The sequence below is a fragment of the Chrysemys picta genome, chromosome 5, assembly GCF_011386835.1.
Source record: "Chrysemys picta bellii isolate R12L10 chromosome 5, ASM1138683v2, whole genome shotgun sequence".
NCBI classification, from domain to species: Eukaryota; Metazoa; Chordata; order Testudines; family Emydidae; genus Chrysemys; species Chrysemys picta.
The window spans coordinates 34,370,383-34,392,775 of record NC_088795.1 but is presented as its reverse complement, the minus strand read 5'-3'; the positions used below and the strand labels follow the sequence as shown (position 1 = coordinate 34,392,775).

The following is a 22,393-nucleotide window of genomic DNA, read 5'->3' as shown; positions in this document are numbered from 1 at the left end:
GAGATGTATAAAAGATGAGATTACAGAAAGTTTAACTGTAAAAATACTTACTTTATTAGTTGAAGAACTGGATTTAAAGGTCTACTGTCTCTAAGCCAGGATATAAAAGATCGGGCTCTCTCTGAAGAAAGTGTATCTAACTCTGGAAGTTGTGTCTGGTTGAAAAATGTAATTAGAAAAATAAAGGTTTATAATGCAAGGAAATATAACCTAACAAATTAAAATAAATCATACAGAAATAAATCAATGGTAGGCTGGAACAAGTACTCTAAAAATAAATTCCAAGTAAAGCTCCCCAACCGTGGATGACTGACAAATTAAATGGCCATTTTTTATACATTATGTTTCTGGGTACTGAATGGGTGTATATATACATATATATAAGAAACCAATTAGTAAAACAGGTACATGAATAAGAGTTAAAAATGGTTTGGGAGAAGATGGATGTCAGTCATGACATGATCCACAAGGGAAACAGTCCAATCTCATCCTACAAAATCATTTACTATGAATTGTATTACATATGCATTTTCTCTTTGATAAGCCGAAGTGCAAAGATTTCATCCTTAAATAAAATTAATCACTATATTTGAAGTACAAGACATTTTAGGAAACAGGCCTATAAAAATAACAGTATGTAGATAAATTCTGTCCTAACTGTATTCACATTTTACCTTCCCTTCCCCCCCGACCCCCAAAATGCATTATTTTAACTTCTTCCTCACACAAGTTCCTGAGCATTGTCCTCAGGATTACTTTTACAGCCCTAAAGAGACCCACATACATACAACCACCACAAACTGCCCTGAACAGCAACCCCTAAAGTTCAACACAAAGATTGGACTCGTCTATCTAATTGGCTGCACGATCATTGCTGAGCAGCGAAAGAAAGATGCTTCATTCTGCCTGAACTGATCATACTACCTTTGAGGCTTGCTTAGTTTATGGGACAATTAACATGGGATCAAAATTCATTTATTGGATTACAGTTTTCAAACTAATTACTGTCCTCTGTAGTAAATGGCTAGAATGAATTATATCTTTAAGTTTCACTTACATTTCTGTAATGGCCAGTCATTCCCTAGCATAAATTCATCACCCCTTTGCTTTTTCACTGAAAATAATAAAGCTATTCTTGTACCATCTATCTTCCTCTATTAAGATACTACTACTCTTTCTTCATTCAAATCCATCCTTAAAACCCCCTTCTATGGTGTCACCTACAATTGCCAACTAATTATGGCTGAGTAGAGGGATAGTTAGGATTAGATTACACATGCAAAATAGATTTTAAAAACTTGGAACTAACATTGTTTTTGTGCTCGATTTCACTCTGACCACTCTGCTGTATGCTTCACTTCTCACCGTCCCCTCAAAATATCTGTTTTTTGTCCTTCATATTGTAATCTTTAGGGCAGGACCTGTTTTCCTGTGTGTTTCTACAGTATCTAACATATTTAGTTCTACCTCAATACAATTCTGTTCAGATTTTTTTGTACAGTACAGTATCTTAATAAGGTACCTCGATCCTCAAAACAAACAGCTGTTTTCTGACTTTTTGGAAATAAAATCTTAGTACTGTCTGAATCAAATACATTTAGGGGCAGATTTTCAAAAGCATCTCAGGGAATGTCAAGTCCCAGTGACTTTTAATGGTTGGTGTTCTTGTTAAAATTGACCAAAGCTACGAAAATTCAGTAAGTAAAGTTTAAATTCAACCCTTTATTCATTATCTCTTGTACTGTGGATCTTGTGGACTACACTGAGTTCACAGACTATCAACTCTCCAAACACCACTACCTCAAGAGGGTAAATTATGAATGGAAGAGTTCCGATATTAATTCTGGATTCCTTCATTTTTGACAGCTGAGTCAGAATCTCATGATTATTTTAATCTGCTTACATGAATCCCTTGGTATTTTTGTTTTTAGTGCTTTAGTTAAACTAATTTTACAATTCAAACAATTGTATGGTGCTCCACATTCTTTAAACATACGTTTAAAAGACTGGACAAAGCTGACAAATGGGTATTAGCATTATGAATGTAATGAAATAAATCTAATTCAGTTTCATAATTTGATAGAGCCAATACAAGGGAGAACGTAGACTACTTGGCAATGTATGTATTACATTCCATAACTCATTAAGACACTTACCAGTTTCTGTGGTACAGATGCATAGTTAGGGTATCCAAGCACATCTTTTATGAAGCTATTATCACAACTTTTCCCAATCCAAATGTAAAATATCTGTAAAAGACCAAAATCAATTTTAGCGAAGAAAATGCCTTGCATATATTTTAGAGTATTGAGTTTTCATGTTTTATTTGTTTTGGAGTTTAGATTTAGAAATAAAATGAAATGTTTTAGTGATTTTGACTTGTTTTGGGGTTAAAATGTTTAGCACGATATTTTTCTGGTTTTGTGAAATTTCATGTAAAATCTGATAACTTCATACAGAATTTGATAATTCTTCCAAGGAACTAAAGTTATCAGAATACATTTCTAATTCAAACGAGCTGATATTCAGCAACAGGGGCAGTTTCAATAAATGTTCTCCTACTGACAATGTTTCATACGGTTGCCTTATTAATCAATTGGCACCATCTACTGTTATATCATTAAATAGCATCTAAGAAACTACAGTAAGTACAAACACTTTTTGAAAACTTTTTTTAAAATTAAAGAAGTATTCTCAAATTATTCAGATTAAGCAGGTCAACAGTTGTGACTTTTGCAGGAAAAAGCTACTTCACCAGTCATGCTGAACACTTTAAACGTACAGGGTTCAAATTTCTTCATTTCCAGATAACAAGACTAAAATAGGTTTCAGAGTAGCTAAAATATACTTTCTTATGGTTCTTTAGTAGAAAACTATTTTCTTCAATTGTGTCTGTTGCCCTGCTTTCAATCACACAAGTATGAGTATACGTGATTTGCTAGATTGGGACCCTGGTGCATTCAGTTCAAAAAAACGAACATCATTAAGGAAACAATTGAAAAAGAAAGCCTTAAGTTTCAGGAAGGACAATTTAAACTAACATTGATTGGTATACATGCAGAGTAATATGAAAAATTAACCTTTAAAACATTAATATCCATGCTTGTTTAAGAAATTTATCACAAAACTAGATATTTGCAAATTCAATGCTGACATTCAAGGTTCTCATTTGAGACATTAATTTAGAATCCTGGAATAACTAAGGTCGAAAAACTACAGAGTATTGGTACTATGAGTTAGCTGCAATTAAAAGTCTGAAGTGAAACATATTTGTCTTATTCATATCAGATAAAAGCTACTGGAACAGGTAGCTTACTGATCCACAATCCATAAGAAAAGCTCCCTCTCTTGTCAGCTTCTCTGCAGACAACTTCTGAAGAGGAGGTTGAGGAACAACCCTGTCGTTAACATGTATTGCACCCTGTAATAAAGAGTTACAGAAAACCTATTATATAAAACAGGACATATAATCAGCAGCATCAAGCGTAACTAGTTTTTGAGAAAACAGAAAAGAGACTTGTAAGTTTTCTAGTTATAGCTTGCAGAGGGTCTCATTTAACAAAATGTCATATTTATCCTTATCTTAGGTCCTTCTAATGTGAATTACTAAAACTAATGCCAGGTGATCTTTCTTCCATATAGATCAAGAGATGATTATGTAAGTGGTAATATAATTTATGTGTTACAAATATACATATTACATTAAGGCCTGATCTACACTGGGAGGAGAGGGGGGATCGACCTAAGATATGCAACTTCAGCTACGAGAATAGCATAGCTGAAGTCAACGTATCTTAGTTCGACTTACCTCGCGTCCTCACGGCGCGGGGTCGATTGCCGCAGCTCCCCCGTCGACTTTGCTTCCACCTCTCGCCGAGCTGGAGTTCAGCAGTCGACGGGAGAGCGTTCGGGGATCGATTTATCGCGTCTACACTGCTCGCGATAAATCGATCCCCGATATATTGATCGCTACCCGCCGATCCGGCGGGTAGTGTAGACATACCCTAAGTGGATTCTCATCCTGCAACTTCTAAACCTAAAAATAAGCCAAGAAACCTAACCTCTGATATCTAATGAAAATAAGTTACAAACAGCCACGGCAAAAGCGCCACAGATTGTCTGCCTCCATCCTCACAGAAACATTATTAGAGCAGAACCATCTAAAATTCTACTCTACAGAAGTGTACTACATTGCCACTCCCAGATAGCAGAAATCCCCTTTTGGTCATAACCATGACTGGCATATAGGTTAAAGCAGCTAACAAGGCCCTCAGACAAATCTTGGGCCTTGGCTACACAGTTCTGAAAGGGCCTAATTGACCAAACTGTCCTCCATTTTCAATTTTTTTGTTTCAGTTTCTGCTTTAAACAACAGGGAGGTTGTTTAAAAGCCTATCTGCAGCTGAGGAGGAATACAATTGCCAGGCGTACAAAAGTTGGATCACCCTGCCAGTGACTGTCTGCCCCAATGCTGAAGATCTATTTTAAGGACGCATGGACCTTTCTGCACAGAAGAATCTGGAAATTTACATAAGTGATTACATGCCCACATCTGGACTGAATTATGATAATTATATTTAAAAAAAATGTAGCATTGATTTTAAAAGTCCACAGAAATACAATACAACTCATTAGTGGTCTTGTGGGATTTGTACATAAAAAAATGAGAATTGTAGGATATAGCCTGGAAGAAGAAGAGCTAGAAGAGACTTCGCTGTACACAATTATGATGAGCATCAAGAAAGCTGATCCTTGAAACTCAAAGGAAATTTAAAACCAATTACAGGAAACACTGATTTAGGCAAAATGTAATCAACCTATGGTATTCATGGTTGTAGAGGTCATCAAGAAACAGTATGGTCACATTTTAAAAGTTACAGAATAACACTATTAACACGGAAGCTATGCAAGGCAAGACAATAAAGGAAACTAAATCTCATTCTTCAGGGCCAAATCTTCATATATGCATGTGTCAATGGGCACAAGGACAAAATGTAATGCTTATATAGCATAAGCTGATCCTCTGCAAAGATCAGGAAAGATTTTTTTTCTCCAGCTTACAAGTTGACAAGGTGCATTATATTTATCTTGATCCTTGAACAACAGGCCTGTCCTGTTGTCAGTCCAAACTATCCTAAGTTTTTCCCTGCTCAAATGACTTTCTTAGTGACCCATAAGTAGGAGCTGTGACATGTCCTAAGTTATGAAAACATGATATCACTATAATGAACAAAGAAAAACTGGGATTAATTGGTTTGAAAGGGCCCTCTTTTTGGCTGTTTCTAATATAGCTCAACTCTGCAAGGTTTCCTTTAAAAAATGTTGTTAGGACAATAAGAATAAAAAAATAAACAAAGCAACTACTCGGTAAATATTTTGAACTGAGGAAATACCCTGGCAAACCCATGCTATGCAGAATGAAATATTTAAATTAACTTCTGCCAGTGAACAAAAATACCAGACTGTTTTAAAAATATAGTTCTGCAAGAGACAAGTGGGTTAAAATCCTTTGGCACTAGGAACTGGATTTTCCAATGAGATGTGCCGATGTGTTTCCATTAACACTAAGAGCTTAACATACAAATATGCTGACTATAGGTGTTTCAGTGTCAGTAGCAAAAGAAACAAAAAACTTGGATTGGCTTGCTTAAAGAAATTGTAGGACAGTTAATTGGGTGTGTGAAGTGCCAGAAATACTTATTAATTCATACACCAGAGTAAAGTAAACTTAGCTTAGTTTAGCTTCCTTAAAATCATTAATCAAACTTTGAAATAGCACTGGTCAAAACAGCTTGCAAGAAATTTGTCAGCTAAACTAGTCAGATTCAATGACCATATAAAAATAGTTACTATGTAATGCTCTTTAAAATACTTAAAGAATATTCCCAAACAAATAAAACTTTAAAACTAGAGTTAGGGATGTAAATTCATAAATGACAAACTTTTATTGTGGCATTAGTTATTAAAATGCAGACTTTATGGTTCTACAAACATGGTTAACTTTCAGAGGGGTAGCCATGTTAGTCTGGATCTGTAAAAAGCGACAAAGAGTCCCGTGGCACCTTATAGACTAACAGACGTCAATACTTCTGCATGCGTCTGACGAAGTGGGTATTCACCCACGAAAGCTTATGCTCCAATACGTCTGTTAGTCTATAAGGTGCCACAGGTCTCTGTCGCATGGTTAAGTTTGATCCTGAGTAATGCCCATTCTATTAATTAAAAGCCCCATTACTTCCAATCACCATACCTCATCTACATTTTGTCAGTAAAAAACCTTAATGTTTTTGTACATGTAGTTTTAAAAGAATCCCACTCATCTCACACCCAAACCACCAAGACAGACATACCAACATCCCACTTCATCCATACACAATGGAAAAGCAGCTAAGTATTTATCATTCCACTCTGAGCCAAATAACTTCATCCACCTGTATATACAAATTAAAACTCCCCAGCATATCTACTTTATTCATCCTTCCCACACGGCTAGAACAACTTAACCTCTAGTAACAGACCTAATGGATATTATCTGCTCTTCTTTATATAAACTGATGATGACAGAGTACCACAATCACTGAGACAAACCTTTGGAGGATATTTTTATCTATTGTATTTTACCATGGCAAGCACAGTAGAAGTAAATATTTAAAATTACACCCAAAACTTTTAAAGGAGCTGCTGGTGCAGCACTACAGTAGGTTCAATAGATATTCTATTTTATTCAGAATTAAATAATGTATTCCATAAGAAATGGTTTTATACTGTACCTCATTGGTCAATCTGTCTATCCTGTACAAGCTGGGATGTATCATTTTCATCAGATGAACAAGAGGCTGACTCTTTATCTGGCACATGGCATATATACGATCATCCAAGCGTGTGCTAGTGCCAGTTCTAAATGCTTTCTGTAAGAAAGTATGTTGACATTAGGCATCTTTTATATGTTTTGTATTGCTTTTAAACAAATCAGAGGTAAAATGTTGGTTTGGCACTGGCCAAAAAAAAAAAAAAAAAAACCGGTTCTGAATCTCTCAGATATACAGTTGGCAAAAACTTACTTAATTTTTCAAAAGGAAATATTGGCATTAAAATATTCTAAAGTATCCAACAAATCAAGTTTAACCTGAATGGCAAATTTGATGCATTTTAAATCCAATCATCTTTCCTCTGCTTATGAAGAGGACGACAACGACCAAAAGGAAGATTGTTTTCCCCATTTAGCATGATATGATATTTTGTGGCTTCCATCATTTTCCTTACCTTTATCCATGACAACTATTATGGTTGTGGAACATATTGCCACAACATATCAATGAGGCTCAGATCTTAGTAGGAGTCAAAAAAAAGAATTAGATGTTTACTTGGATAACAAGATTATATCCAAATTTACAGTAGTAAAGATTAAAAAATAACCAAAAGTTTTGGAAGGGACATAAATCCTCATGTTTCTAGACACAAACCAGCCTCTACCAAATGGGGATTAGAAAGACTTTCCTTGAGGACAGGTTAATCCATAAACTGTCTTTTGCATGATTTCTTGCAACTTTCTTTGAAGCAGTTGGCATTGGCCACTGTTAGAGACAGGACATTGGACTAAATGGAATGGTTTGATCCAGTAGGGCAATACCCATGTTCAATCAGAAGTCTCTGTAACAATAGAGTCAGACCTTACTGGATCTGTATCTTTTCTGCTCCAACATGAATTTAAAGTATTCTAATTCTTTGGTCAGTCATGTTTCTCAAATATTTCCACTGTCCTTTCTGTACCCCACTGGGCTTCTAAATGAGAAACAAAATATTTTTCTGTTAATCTCCCCAACTGCTGTTACTTTTAAAGCAATGTCATTTATGTGTCTTTGTGCTAAAATATCCAATTTTGTTGCTCTTGTTTGTTAAGTCTTCCAGGGTAGCCTTAATCACTGTTGTCACGGAGTATTGGGGGACTCAGGGCCCTGCACCCCCGGCTTCCTGCGATTCACCATGACTCTCAGCCAGCCAGTAAAGCAGAAGGTTTATTTGGATGACAGGAATACAGTCCAAGACAGGTCTTGCAGGCACAGACAACAGGGCCCCCCTCAGTTAGGTCCATCTTGGGGTCCCAGGGCATCCCAGCCCCCCCCCCCCTTTGGGAGGTCAGAGCCATCTCTGCCTCCCAGCCATCTCTCCAGCCCGCTTCCAACACTCTGCCTTCAGCGACCCCTCCCACAGCCTTTGTTCAGTTTCCCGGGCCAAGGTGTCACCTGGCCTCCAACCCCTTCCTGGGTTCTCATGTTACATGCTCAGGTATTCTCCTTCGGGCAATCTCCCATCCCCCAATGCAGACTATCCTAGCCACACTACCCTGCGACCTTCCCAGGCCAACACTCCCCACTCAGCATTCACAGACCACAGTAAGAACAGTCCCAGTTCGTCACAACTGTCCTATGTTGGTCCTGGGCTATCTGTGAGCCTCAAAGGAGATAAAAGTTTATGAGCCTCTGATTTGAAGAAATTCCACTTTACTATTTAATTTTAATTTTAGAGAGACACCTTTTGTTTGGAAAATGTTGTACAGACTATGCAAGCTTTAAATATGAACATCTCTCATCTTAAGCCAAGATCTGTTGTTGGGATCAGGGCCCGAGGAAAGTGCTCTTTCTACCTCCACCCTTTAAATAAGATTTTGCTTTTGTTTTAAAATGAAAAACTTTCAAAAGTAAACATTTTAAAGTGTTTGTAAACCTAGTGCTATATTAAGCATTTCTTTGACGTGAAACCCCACTTAACAAATACATAGTGTTAACTTTCATCATCAGTTTCTCATTTAATCACAAGCGAGACTGACATCTGATGTTACCCATTTCTCTTTAGAGGTCTCAGGTATTGGTCACACATGTTTGAGAGTATTTAGTTTATTTGCTTGAAATTGAGAAAAAAGAAATAAATTGCTTCTAGACAGAATTTCAACCAAGACTGATTCAATCCCAAATTTTAGAAATGTTAATGGTTACAACATTGATTTTCTAATTTTTCTTATGAAATGAAAGTGTAAACAAAATTGATATGAAGTTCACCGGACCCTCGCTAGAACACGCGTCTATATAGCACGAATTTGCATATAACGCGGTTGCGGCCACAGATCCCTGAAAATTTTAGTCAGGAACTGATGACATATCATTAGTTACATCTTTTTCATGCAAATGAACTCTTCAACAATTTATGTACAAGGATACTTTCTCCAAAAATAGAGTGGATAGCTCACAATAATTTAACAAAAGGGTCTGCATCAAAAGGGGAAAGAAGCTAGACTATGAATCAATGTTTACAGCCTGCATTAAAGCTGAAGACTTAAAGAAAAACATTGCTTTGTATTTGATGCCCAACACGAACAACACTATATTATAAAGTACCTGTTTGAGAAGAGCCAAAACATATAAAGGAAACAGTCTGAGGGAATTTGGTGCTATCAGTGAGGATTGCTGCAGGTTTGAGGCAGTTGAGATATATGCTGACAGTGAATCTACCACAGCATTCACTAAGGCATCTCTTGCATCTGAAAGACTTGATGAAACTGACCGATCCACAGCTGCAGAATTAAAAGTAGACAAATAAATAAAAGCCTTAATTGCTGAATCTTATTGGGGAAATAGAGAATAATTAAGAACAGAGCTATGGTGACCAGATGTCCTGATTTTATAGGGACAGTCCCAATATTTGAGGCTTTTTCTTATATAGAAGCCTATTACCCCCACCCCCTGTCCCGATTTTTCCCACTTGCTGTCTGGTCACCCTAAACAGAGCAATTATTCCCCCGTTATGTGCCAGCTTTGACATTGTGATAAGAAAAGAATATTGATTCAGAAGCAGTCAATAGAAAAAAAAGAACACACTGTGCTAAATGACAATGGTAAGCAAGTGGCAAACAGCTGATGGTCATTGCTTCTGGGTGAAAGGAAAAAATGAAGATGTTTGTCAAAAACAAAGGCATGACAACTGTTTTCTAATAAACCATACATTAAGTTTCATGCTTTGGAAGACTGCCATCGTAGGTCTCATTCTACTTTAAAAAGTGACTAATGCCAACTTCAGCAGAAGCTTCTCCCTTTATCCTCTGCATTTTGGACCAAATGTCTTTGAACTAGAAATCTGAGAAATGTTTATCTTTTCTGTTTATTTTTAAAGGCTATCTGCACTTCAAATGTTCCTCGATATTCCCATTTACTGCATATTACAGGTTTCAATTTTTAGTGACGTTTTGTACTCAGAAATCTTTCATAATTCTAAACATCAAATTATACAACTAGAAAGAGTTTTAGGATCCTTATGACTCAGAGCCCTTAGCCTCCTAAGGGCCTGTCTACACTTAAAATGCCAAAGCAGCCCAGCTGTGCCAGAAAAAGCCAGACAGAGGCACAAACTGGAGAACAGGGACGGGAGGGGCTGTGAGGGAGGATTAGGGGGAATAGGAGGGAGAAGCAGATCGCAATGCCTGGAGTAGGGAGCGGAGTCTAGTTAGCCCACAGAACAGGGAGTTTTGTAGGTCAAGGCAAAACCTGGGACTGTTGGGAGGTCTGCTTTTGTAGTAAGAGAAATGTTGATCTGTTTTCCTGAAGCAGCTACAGTTAAACTTTTCCTTGATTGCAATGCCAGGGCCGTAAATATGTTTTGGTTGTAGGAAGCCATCTACAGACCGAATGTGAATTTAGCATCTATAGAAGTGAAATGCTATTAGCTTCTCCCAATACAATTTGTTTAGTAGACCATTAGTATGAAACACAGTACATACTACAGCAGGGTAGTCAATAGACCTGGGGTCAGCAACCTTTCAGAAGTGGTGTGCCAAGTCTTCATTTATTCACTGTAATTTAAGGTTTCACATGCCAGTAATACATTTTAACGTTTTTAGAAGGTCTCTCTCTCTCTCTAAGTCTATATTATATATATATTGTTGTATGTAAAGTAAATAAGGTTTTTAAAATGTTTAAGAAGCTTCATTTAAAATTAAATTAAAATGCAGATCTTATCAGTTTAGTGTGATCCTTGCCCTTGCTTTTCCTTGCTGAGTTTTCCAATGTCTGGCACGTATTTGGATACTTTAAGCTGCACATAGGCTTCTGAGTGATCAGTTGTTAACCTCTCTGAACACTGGTGGAGCTGGGCCCCCAGGCCCTGAATATTCCTGGAGCCCGGGCACCATGGGCCCATACAACTCACTGCCCCTGCCTTCCTCTGCTACAGGGTTCCTGTGTGACCTTGGGCAAGTCACTCAGCCTGTTTAGATATGTCTGCGCTGCTATAAATGGCCAGCAGCTGGCTCTAGCTCGCAGGACTGAAAAGAGTGATGTAGATGCTCAGGCTCTGAGATCCCAGAAAAGGTCTCGCAGCATCTACATTGCTAATGTTAGCCCTGCAAGCCTCAGTCAGCTGACTCAGGCTGAGACTTGGTGCAGTGAGTTTTTTTTTATCACAGTGTGGATGTCTCCTTTGTGCCTTAGTTTTCCCTCTGTACAATGGGAACAACTGCCCTGCCCCACATGGCTGCTGGGAGGGTAAATATCTTAAAAATAGTGAATTGCTCAGCTACTGCATGGATGGGGGCCAGATAAGCCAGAGAGTCCAGGGTCAGACAGGACCACCAGCTTATTTAGCCTCGTCTCCTGCATGTCATAAGTCATCAGCAACTGAAATTAGACCAGGTCTGACAGCCAAAGCTACAGAAGGAAGTTACAAGACTGCACAGTGCACTGCAAAAAACAAAGACATTTACAGATGGAACCCCAAGCCAGCAGCAGAGTGCCACTGAAAATCAGCTCACATGCTGCCTTTGGCATGCGTGCCATAGGTTGCTGACCCCTGCAATAGGCGGACTGTGGCCAAATCTGAAATGCCACACACTTTTGAACAGACCCCAAAATCTATTTACTTACTACTATTGTTATTTTTTTAAATGATTTTCCCTGGAGTCTGGACCTTGACAAGAAATGTGGACCTCGACAAAAAAAATAACTGACTACCTCTATACTACAGGGTCACACTTTGTTTCTTCTGTAGGCCAAGCTATACACCCCGCAGTGAGAGAGAGCAGCATATGAAGCTGCTGCCTGCAATGTGTAGACAGCAGCATGGGATGCCTTCAGCAATTTGGTATAGTGAGGGACCATGAGAACTGGAGGGAAGCAGAGAGGGAGTTATGGGGCTTACGGATACCTCCCCAGCCCTTGCACTAAGAGCTCCCTTGTTCTTCACACTTCAGAAACTGAAGCTGGGCTCCCTCCTCCACTCCCCACCCCTTTCTGGATCCCTGCTTCCCCCATCATCACTTCATCCTTCCAGCTGCTTCTGCCTCCCTCTCTGGATCCCCACTTTCCGTTCAGCATGCCACACAAAAGCCCTCTCTCTAGGGCTCTCATTTCTGTTAGACTAGGTCTACAATAGCAACCCTTCACCCATATAGGAATACCAGTACGCTATACTGGCAAAACACACCTAGGGTGGACGCAGCTATACCAGCTTTATACCAGTATAATAAAGTCACTCCCTGAAAGGAATAAAAAAAGCTATACTGGTAAAAGTGCAGTTTTGCTGGTATAGCTGTGTCCACACTAGGGGCTTCTGCTGCACACTTATTTGCACTCCTGACCAACAGAACTATAGACTAACAGAAGTCCGTAGTATAGACGTGACACTAGCCTAGACTCCAGGATACAGTCAATCTCCCCAGACAGCAAGTTATGCTGCTGCCACTGATATCTATGGACAGCAGCACCAGAGATCTCCGGGCACCAGAGATCACCATCAGTCTGCTACACAAGGCAATCTGGGGGCCACAGTTTTTCTCTGAATCAAGTTTTTTCCAATTTTCACCAATAAGGTTCTACCCACTGATGCCTAGAACATTCCCTGACATTTTGGAAGTGACTAAATAGTTATGTTACATACAGACAGACATACAGAGAGAAATAGCAGGAAGGTGAACATAAGCCAGAAAGAATTAGTTATCCAACATCACCCTGGCAAAGTGAAGACACCATAATAAATCTACAATACATTATGTAACAATAATAAAACTATAACATAACTATAATATACATATCATTAAAGGCTAGGGCCTGATTTTCAGAAACACTGAAGACCCACAACTCCAAATGAAGTAAATGGGAAGAGATTCTCACTTTCATTCCTCAGGAAAAATGTGTGCAGCCTACCAAAGTCACTGAACATTCTAATGGCGCTTGCCCATGCCACCATCAAAACAGCAGCAGCAGACACTCTCCTGGGAATGCCTGGGAGCTGCCAGTGCAGATGTGGTGGAAGAGGGAGAGAGAACCAGGCTGGGCTTCCTACAGTGAAAACTCCTCCTCTTTTCTTGGACCCAGCATACGGGCCCAGCCCCACAGGGCACCATACAAAGCCAGAGCTCCCTCAGTTGCCAAGGGGAGGAAGAGCCAAGTCAGTCTCCCCCTAACCCTGCTCCTGGGGTACCACATGGGCAAGAGCCTCCCACTTCCACAGATAAGGAAGAGAATACCAAATTGGGCTGCTCCTTACTGCCCTCTGGACCCAGCATATAGACCCAGTAACCAACCCCCCATTGGGAGAACAGCCTTCTTCTGCTGTCAGCTCACGTAGTTAATCTGTAAGTCAAGCAGCAATGCTAAAGGTTCACGGTATAAGCCCTGATGATGACGACAATATTACCGCCGTACAAAACATACATAACAAAATTGGTTTTTACCTTTGTCCTTGAAAAACACTAGGAAGCTACATTAAAAGAACATTTTGCTCAAGGACTCAAAAATAAGGACATGTCAGATGTATAGCTAGCTAGGCATCCTTAATTTGGTTCTCTGGTATGTATGCATTATGATCTCATACTATTTCTTCCTCAAGCATCCCTGCCTCACTCAGTGCACAGTTTGGATGTACACTGGGCCAAATTAAGGTTGTGCGGGAATACATAAATCTGGCAATTCTTAACCGACATTTTAATGTAGTATTTTATGTAATATGCTAGGGTGTTGCACACTTTGTAGCTTCTGTAAACTACATTCCATCCACTAGCTCTGTTGCCATCCTCCCATCCCCTCCCTTCAGGGACTCCCTGGAAATCCACCCAATCTCCCCTCTGCCAGGGGTTCTGTGCACCCCCTCCTTATATACCAGGGTCCGTATTCTCACCCCAGGACAGGGGCTCATGTACTCCCTATTGCCCCCACTCCAAGGTCCTCCATTCTCCTGCAATGGCTGCAGCTCTGTGTAAGCCCCAATTTCCCTCTTTCTCACCCACTCACCACAAACAAGCATTCCCCCCGCCAGACGTTCTATGTGCACCCCATTCCCTTCAGCCCTTGACCAAGGTCTCCTATTCTGCCCCTATTCCCACCATTCCCCCGATGCTAAGGGCTCTGTGCCCTCCCTCATCACCCCATAACCGGGTCCACCCCAATTCCCCTCCATCATGCCAGGGGATATGTGCACACCCCCATTCCATCCATGCTTGTTCCTCCCCCCACTTATTATTTGTTCGGGATATAAGTCATTTAGAGTGTCAACATACTGAACTCTTTTGGGAAGATGGACAGAGATGAGATCAGAATACTGTTATGCAGGAAGATGTTAGGGTTACTATCAACCAGTTTGATCTACAGAAAATTGCAGAGGTGTTTGAAGCTCTAGCTGTGCTAAACAGATGGCAAGGGCTCCATGCGTCGTCCTTTTCTCCCAAAATCAACATGGTTCTGGCTACTGATGCCTAGAACATTCCCTAGAATATGAGAATTGATCAGATGCAGCATTCAAAAGTTATTGTGTTACACATGAACAAACACAGATGTGCCATCAAGTTGAGCATAAGGGGCCTTTGCAAACCTGGCCAATTACATATTTGATCACCTATTACCATACTCACCCATGTTTGCTAAGAGGCAGACAGCTGCTTGTACATCTGCTCCTGCATAAACATCAGCCAGTGAAGTGACTACGGGCAAGCAAAGTGTATGCACTCGAATTCTCCGTTCACCTATACCAAAATGATGAATAAATTAATAATGCAATATCCATAGATAGGAAAGAGGCAACTGATATTGTTTACTGCATTCCTTCTCTCATCCCAGACTCCTTTGCTCCACTGGTGACATCAGTCCTGATGCCCACAATTGTTCTTTCTCCCATCCCATATATGAAATCTTTTACATGCTGTCTATTATGCATGAAATCTCCTAATCCGACTTCATAAAACTACCACCCTCTTTACATTTAAATCCTCCGTAGAAAACTTACTTTCATAATGCAATGTCCAAGTTGAGTTCATAACAATTTCTGGTAAATAACTTTGGTTTATAAACTAGATCTTCCAGAGATGCCTATGTATATTCCCACTCCTGGAATCCAAGACACCTGCACCACAAGGTTTTGGAACCTTCAGAAAACTTTGCTCTTTAGGTCTTCACAAGCAATTTACATTCACACCGGTCCTTTGGATCTCATCAATGGTAATATACAGAGGCTCCTGAAGAAGAGATTTAGGACACACTCCAGAGGAAGGAGCAACTTATTTTCTCTATATCTGTCTTTTAAACCATATGGTCTTTGTGGCAGGGACTATATTTGGGCCAGATTCTGCCACCTGTACTCAAATTTAGTACCCAATTCCACAAGAAGCTCAACTGACTTCAATGGGCCTATTCACAGAGTAAAAATGCCAGTATTCAGCTCTTGGTGAACTATACAGTGACAAGCACATTACTGGTGATAAATAATAATAATATAATTGTAAATTAATTTTCACTTCCTGAGATTAAGTTTTGTTTTACCTGGATTAGATTAAATGTGGAAAAAAAATTCTAATTTGCAACAAAGTTTACAGCCCCTGATCCTGGAAAGACTTACATGTGTGCTTAACTGTACATGCTGACGTAGTACCACTGACTTCAACAGGGAGTTGAAGTGCATAAAGTTAAGCATGTGTGTGAGACTTTGCAGGATTGGTTCCTATATGAGTACAGATCTATTAAGACATTTCAAGCTTAGCATAAAAATGTAAAAAGTATTAATTAGGCTGTCTTGGTCAGGGCCGGCTCCAGCTTTTTTGCTGCCCCAAGCGGCAAAGGAAAACCCAATTGAGCGGCCTCCGAAGTGCCACCGAAGAGGGAGTGAAGGACCGACACCAAAGTGCCGCCGCAGACCCGGATGTGCCGCCCCTTTCTATAGGCCACCCCAGGCACCTGCCTCCTTCGCTGGTGCCAGCCCTGGTAGTAAGCTCATGCACTGTCATGAGCAAGAAAGAAATCTGTACTCAATTTGATGGTTCAATTAAGAACATGACCAATTGGCCTCTGCATGAGTCATTAACTAGCAAGAGCATTTATTTCAGTGCAAGATGAACTGCCTTAAAACAGAAAATAAATTGCAACAAGACAAGAAAGAGAAATCAAGAAATAATGGAAGGGAAGATTCCTAAGAGGTCACAGAATTAAGTATAGAAATAAATACTGCTGCTTCAAAAATATCAGCTGGATTTATTTTGAGGAGAAATAAGGCAATAAATTGTTGGTTGTTTTCCAGTTACCTTTGCTGGAAGTATACAAAAGAGCAGTCTGAAAACACACCAGAGATGTATCTGTTAGACTTTCCTCGATGGACATCTGTACTGCAAATCCAGCATCAGGATTGACATTGGCAAGTGACAGCAAGTCAGTAGATCGCACAAAAAAATTTCCATGGAAAGTATGTATTGAAAGACCTAGAAGCAGATGAGATAATTTAAAATATGGATAGCAGCAACATGAAAAACCTAACTTCCATAATTAGATCTTTTTAAAAACCAAAAATCTCCAATTTTATTTCAAAAAGGGTAATGAAAGTTAATTTTTCTAAATACTAATGCAAATTCATCAATGACTGCACAACTACAGTATATAATGGTAAGAAACTTAAGGATAATCTCAAAAAATTCATGTTTATATCCATTTTTGAACACTCTTTATAAACAAACTACTGCCCTGACTGCAAACATTTAAACCTGAAGTGATGGACTATAAGAAAAAAATTAGACTCTAATCTCGCAAATGATTAACTTCAAGTAGCTCATGGAACTATTCTTATGCTTGAAGTTAATCACATAAGTGGATGCTGCAGCAAGACCTAAGTCTGTATATTTATTTTTGTATTAACATTTGCTCTAACTTTCTACTACATGCCTTCTCCAAAATATAACTTGTTGCAGTATCCCCACTTTGCTTTTGTTTTTTCTTTTCTAAAGGTTCTTTGATGCTCCCTCCCTATTCCTGTCCCACCTCCCCCTAGCCATGCCAAAGCTTCTGGAAAAGTTGAGGGTGGATGAGTGAGCATCTCCCTAGAATTGATTTGTGATGGAGCTCCACTCCTAGGGAGATAGCTCACAGCTGACAGAAGAACCACTTTAGATGCTCAGCCTAAGAGGTGACACTGTATGGAAAGGTACAGAAGATGATGGTCAAAACCAAAATGGATGCTGCCAGACATTTAAAAAAATTCATAGTAGATCAGTGTCCACAAGAATCAAGTCACAAGTAATGCCAATTTGGTCAGAGAAAATTACAATCAGAGTTATAAATACAATTAACACTTCAAGCAAAGACAAATACCACCAGCAAAATAAATAACTGGAGATTATTTTTGGCCGTAAAGGCTGATGAATACTTTGACTATGCTAAGATGTTGAACTTACAAGTCTGTATAGCTAAAGAAGAAATCAATTCTTATAAAACTGTGCACCATGTCTCTCGTCATTTAATTTTAAAAAGGGATGGTCTAGGTATATTAGAGATTAGCACTCAATTAATGAATTAAAAAGTACCAGAACTGACTATTAGAATATTTTTTTTACACTGGGTAAGCAAAAATATTGTATAAGTTTTGCTGTTCTCCTACATTTACAGTTAATTAGTAATGAAATCTGACTGAAGCAGAGCAAGAAGAAAGGAATGTATATTACAGCAATAAACTACTTACCATGCATTTAGAAACCAGTCACTTATGAGAATCATTCAAAATCAGGATATACATCACCAAATTCAGTAAAAGAAATTACATAAAATCAAAGTGTTCCTAATTTTAACACTCTGGAATTTAACATTAGTTACAAATGTTCACTGAGCATTTTGTAAATTTCTACAGAATCACACAGTAGTTTTGAACCTTCATTCTAACTACTACTCCACAGATATAAACCATGATATAGCAGATCATTTTGAATTATAGGACATAGTATATAATGTACTCAACTGATGCATAAATAGGTCAATTAGGGCAGTGGAGAGTCTCATTTACATAACAAGTGAGCCCCCGCAGAACATCATTGATGTTTTTCTAACTTAAAAAATTATGGAAGAGTTAAGTCATTGCATTCATTTAACAACATAAACAAATGGCTATGCCTTGGGACGGCATTACTGATTCCAGACAAATTAAGGAGCCTAACCTCATAGTCTCTAAAGGTTACAGTTTTAAACCTATATATTCAGAATATTAGACACTTTGCATAGTAATGGGTAGGCAAAGTGGGATTTAATTTCTTCTTGACTCATGTAGATGATTCCGATGCCCTAATTAAACTTTTGATGGCACTAACAAGTTAGTTAATTTATCGAAGGCTGTACCTGTCCTAGTTAGACAACAGAAATGTTACATTTAATTGCACATCCTGTGCACCACCACATTTTTGATTAAGCAGGATGAACTGAACTTTTCATATCAATTATCAGCATATGGGCTGGAGAATTCAACTGTATACAATACCTAGAAAGAGATTAAAATGTCTAGCTTGAAATTAATGTACCTTTCGTTTTTTAAGTTATGAACAAGTGTGACATTAAGAATCAATGGCCAATTTTTGCAAGCAAAATTTCTCCATTCAGAGGATCTTAAATGTATTCAATTGACACTTTAGGCAAAATTCACCCCAGCGTGAAAGGCTCATGCAAGGTTATCAATACTATTTAAGATTTGTGATAGGCAACAAGGATTGTGAAGGCATCAGCTGCATCAGAGGAAGGGGACGGGGCTGTTAATCCCTGAATGCAATGCAAGGTAGATTTTATTTTGGTTCAAATAACCCAGAGCAAAAGGCGGTGATGGGCCAGGAGAAACCATCGCATCTATAATTCATCATGTTATCTTAAAGAAACTTCTTCCATAGTACTGATGGTGGACAGCAAAACCTTTAGCAACTTTTTAGTGATAATATAAACATTGACCGGAAGAAAGCTGTACTTTTTTCTCAGATACAACTTCTCTTACCTGGGAAACCTGAGGCCTAAGATTTTGGTTCTTCCAGTAGAATTACCTAATATGTGTAAAAGTTATCATTTGAGTATGCTGTGCAGAAAGTTATAGTAACTACTGTAAGTTTCTTCCTAGCAAATTGCAATGTAGATACAGCGGATCACGTCTGAGGTATTGCATTCAAACAGGATTTTCCTTCTGATTTTTTTTCAGGGCATGAAAAAGGTCTTAAATGTGAGCCACTATTCTAGCTGATATAAAACAAGAAAATGCATAGGTTATATATTTTATCCTAAGGTTTTTAAAGAGAGCCAAAGTACAAATGCTTAATGATGTACGTACTGTATTTAAAAATAGTAAAAAGCTGGCAGCTCACACACCAGTGTTCTCAAATGAGCCTTTTAAAAAGTGAAATACATTTTGCCTCACTTTACCTCAATTATCTACTGTAGGCAATCCCTATCTTAATATATAATCTGAAACGTCTTGTAAAAACAATTCCAAGATGTAAGCCATACCTTTTGTACATCTTATTCTCATGACTGCCTCAAATCCAATCTTCCTTGTAAGGTATCGTTTAAGGTCTTTTTGCAGTTTTTCTGCTTGAGCAGGATTGTGGCTATGATGGAAAGATGGATAATAATAGATGCATCCAGCAGAATACTTGGACATACAAGCTTTTGAGGAGAAAGAGAAATGGTTAATATTTATATACGAATAGATGTAATACAATTGACTTCTAAACTGAGTTTTGTTTTTTAAAGAAATATAATCCTTTGCCATTTTAACACAGATTAGCACATAAAGGAAAAAAATTAAACTGGAATTTAAGCCTTAAGTAGCTAGTCCATAGGGTTTTTGAAGAGCAAGTAAAGGGTGCTATAATGGAGAAGGGGCTTACAACCACTAGTCACCTGGTTAGGTCAGGACACCTGAACAGAGTAAGGCCTGTTCCAACTTGCTGGAATCCCTATTCTATTTTCCTGATTTGATCCATCTCTGTTACTGCCAGTTCCCAACTTCTTACTCAGGCCAACCAGGAAGGGGACAGTGAGTCATTTTAGCCACTATTTACACACACACACACACACACACACACACACTCTCTCTCTCTCTCTCTACACATATACACACACACACACACGTAAAAAAGCATTTTAATGTTGCATGCCACATTTTGAACTGTACAATATTCTTGTAGACATAACTAATTTCAGGTGAGCAGTAGTAACATGTTTTGGTTTAACATTTAGGAAACTAGATGAGAATACTTTTCTTCCATGTTCTACACTGACCATTAATAAACTTGTCTTCAGTTACTCTCTCTCTCATTCCCCTAGTTGTTTTCCTCTGAACATAACAAGACTATCTTCTATCTCCTGCAATGGCAGAGCACCAGAATATAAGCTGACTCTCACACCACTAGCCTGCCCTCTTTGTTCTTTCCTGTTGGTTTCCATGTCAGTTCCTCCACAGCAGAAGAGTCATATTTAGGGAAGTGCTTAAATACCCATGTACACAATTTAAGGGCTCCTGAAGGAGTTTTGATTTTAATGCGAGTTTAAAGCACAAATTGTGGAAGCAGGTAAAAAGACAAATTAGCATTTCTTACCTAGAGAAGCCAGGTCAGAATACTGAGAACTTAAGAGGAACAAATCCACAGCCGTTTGCTGTCCTGAACAGTCCAGTGCCAACTTTTTGTAAAAATCTGTCGCTGGGCCAAGATGCTGTACAACCTTTAGTAAAAGAAATTATACAGCAAAGAGTACAAGTTGGGAGCATACTACCATGGGCACAATAAATTTGTTATTACATAGAAACACAGTATAAAAGATAAAAGTACAATATTTAGTATTTTCTTATAATAATAATTTGTAGTTGCTTACTAACTTTTGCAGAAAAGTATTTTTTTTTCTACTCTGCACCTCCTGTTAGTTTACATCCATAATCTTCCTTTCAGGAAAACATATGTTCAAATACAAATAAATGGTCTAACAATGTGCTGTTTAAACTACAGCACACTCGTGGGATTTCTAAAATAAAGTGACAAAATATTAAGATAAGAACTGATGTTTCAGAATCCTTGCTGGTTTGGCAAAGATGTCCATTGTGGTTTAAATGAAATGAAATCATAGACTATCAGGGTTGGAAGGGACCTCAGGAGATCATCTAGTCCAACCCCCTGCTCAAAGCAGGACCAATCCCCAGACAGATTTTTGCCCCAGATCCCTAAATGGACCCCTCAAGGATTGAACTCACAACCCTGGGTTTAGCAGGCGAATGCTCAAACCACTGAGCTATCCCTCCCCCTAAGCTCCTGTCTGATGGAGACAGTTAAAATAAAAAGCACTTGTGGTATTATTCTTTCAGCACTGTTTGACTATCAGTTTGACTCTGGATTAAGGAAGATGGAACAATCTGCTCACTTGTCTCAAAGACAGAGGAAACGTGCATAAAATGTTTGTAATTAAATTTTATTAGACTAACATAGATGTGCTGAAGAGATATTTAAAAGCTAGCAAGTTGCAACAGTAAACAAACACAAAAGGTAGCTTGTAAAACTAGATTAGAAAAACACTGCAAGTTTTTAGTTTCAATAATAATGAATGATCCATCGAAAAAAGTTAATAGTACCTTTGTGCTTGATCTTTGATTGGGATCTTCTCTGGAATGCAAGAGCCCTGCACCCAAGGATGGTAACTGTGACTGAAACACAGATATGCGGCCACCTGTTGGAGACATCAATTTAAAGGCAGCCTGAAGTGCAGGACCCAATGCGCTGTGTGTTTCTCTTGTATTGATGAACATAGTTGGTAGTGCATTCAATAAATCTTTTATCAGCTGCAAAACAGATTGAAAGGTATTATTGACAAAATAGGGATGTAATTTCTCAGAAGCTATACTGGCATGGCATGAGCACCTGGTGCTGAATATTTCAGCTTATCTTAAACACATATTGTATGGAAAATGTAGTTTTTTAAATGGAATAATAAAATAGCAAAACAGGATTTCAACCGTACACTACAATACTATCATGAATTCCAGCAAAATTAAAATGTTGGATTTAAGCATTATGTAGAGGATATAGACTTGAAATCAATGGAATTTAAACTGCAGACTACATAAATGTATTTTTTAAATGTTTATT

The 22,393-nt window shown here is 38.5% G+C and overlaps 1 protein-coding gene across 4 annotated transcripts in view; it reads right to left on the bottom strand.

Moving 5' to 3' along the window:
• Nucleotides 1–22,393, bottom strand: part of SEC24B (SEC24 homolog B, COPII coat complex component) — a 95,054-nt gene that overhangs the window by 5,108 nt on the left and 67,553 nt on the right. For all 4 annotated transcript variants that reach the window (XM_005287910.5, XM_024106840.3, XM_005287911.5 and 1 more), the window contains 10 exons: nucleotides 21,880–22,086; nucleotides 20,858–20,981; nucleotides 19,764–19,922; nucleotides 16,550–16,723; nucleotides 14,891–15,001; nucleotides 9,393–9,568; nucleotides 6,771–6,908; nucleotides 3,317–3,421; nucleotides 2,157–2,249; nucleotides 52–155 (listed from right to left, as the gene is read on the bottom strand). In XM_005287910.5, the coding sequence (XP_005287967.1) occupies nucleotides 52–155; nucleotides 2,157–2,249; nucleotides 3,317–3,421; nucleotides 6,771–6,908; nucleotides 9,393–9,568; nucleotides 14,891–15,001; nucleotides 16,550–16,723; nucleotides 19,764–19,922; nucleotides 20,858–20,981; nucleotides 21,880–22,086 (1,391 nt within the window). The remainder of the gene's footprint in view (nucleotides 1–51; nucleotides 156–2,156; nucleotides 2,250–3,316; nucleotides 3,422–6,770; nucleotides 6,909–9,392; nucleotides 9,569–14,890; nucleotides 15,002–16,549; nucleotides 16,724–19,763; nucleotides 19,923–20,857; nucleotides 20,982–21,879; nucleotides 22,087–22,393) is intronic.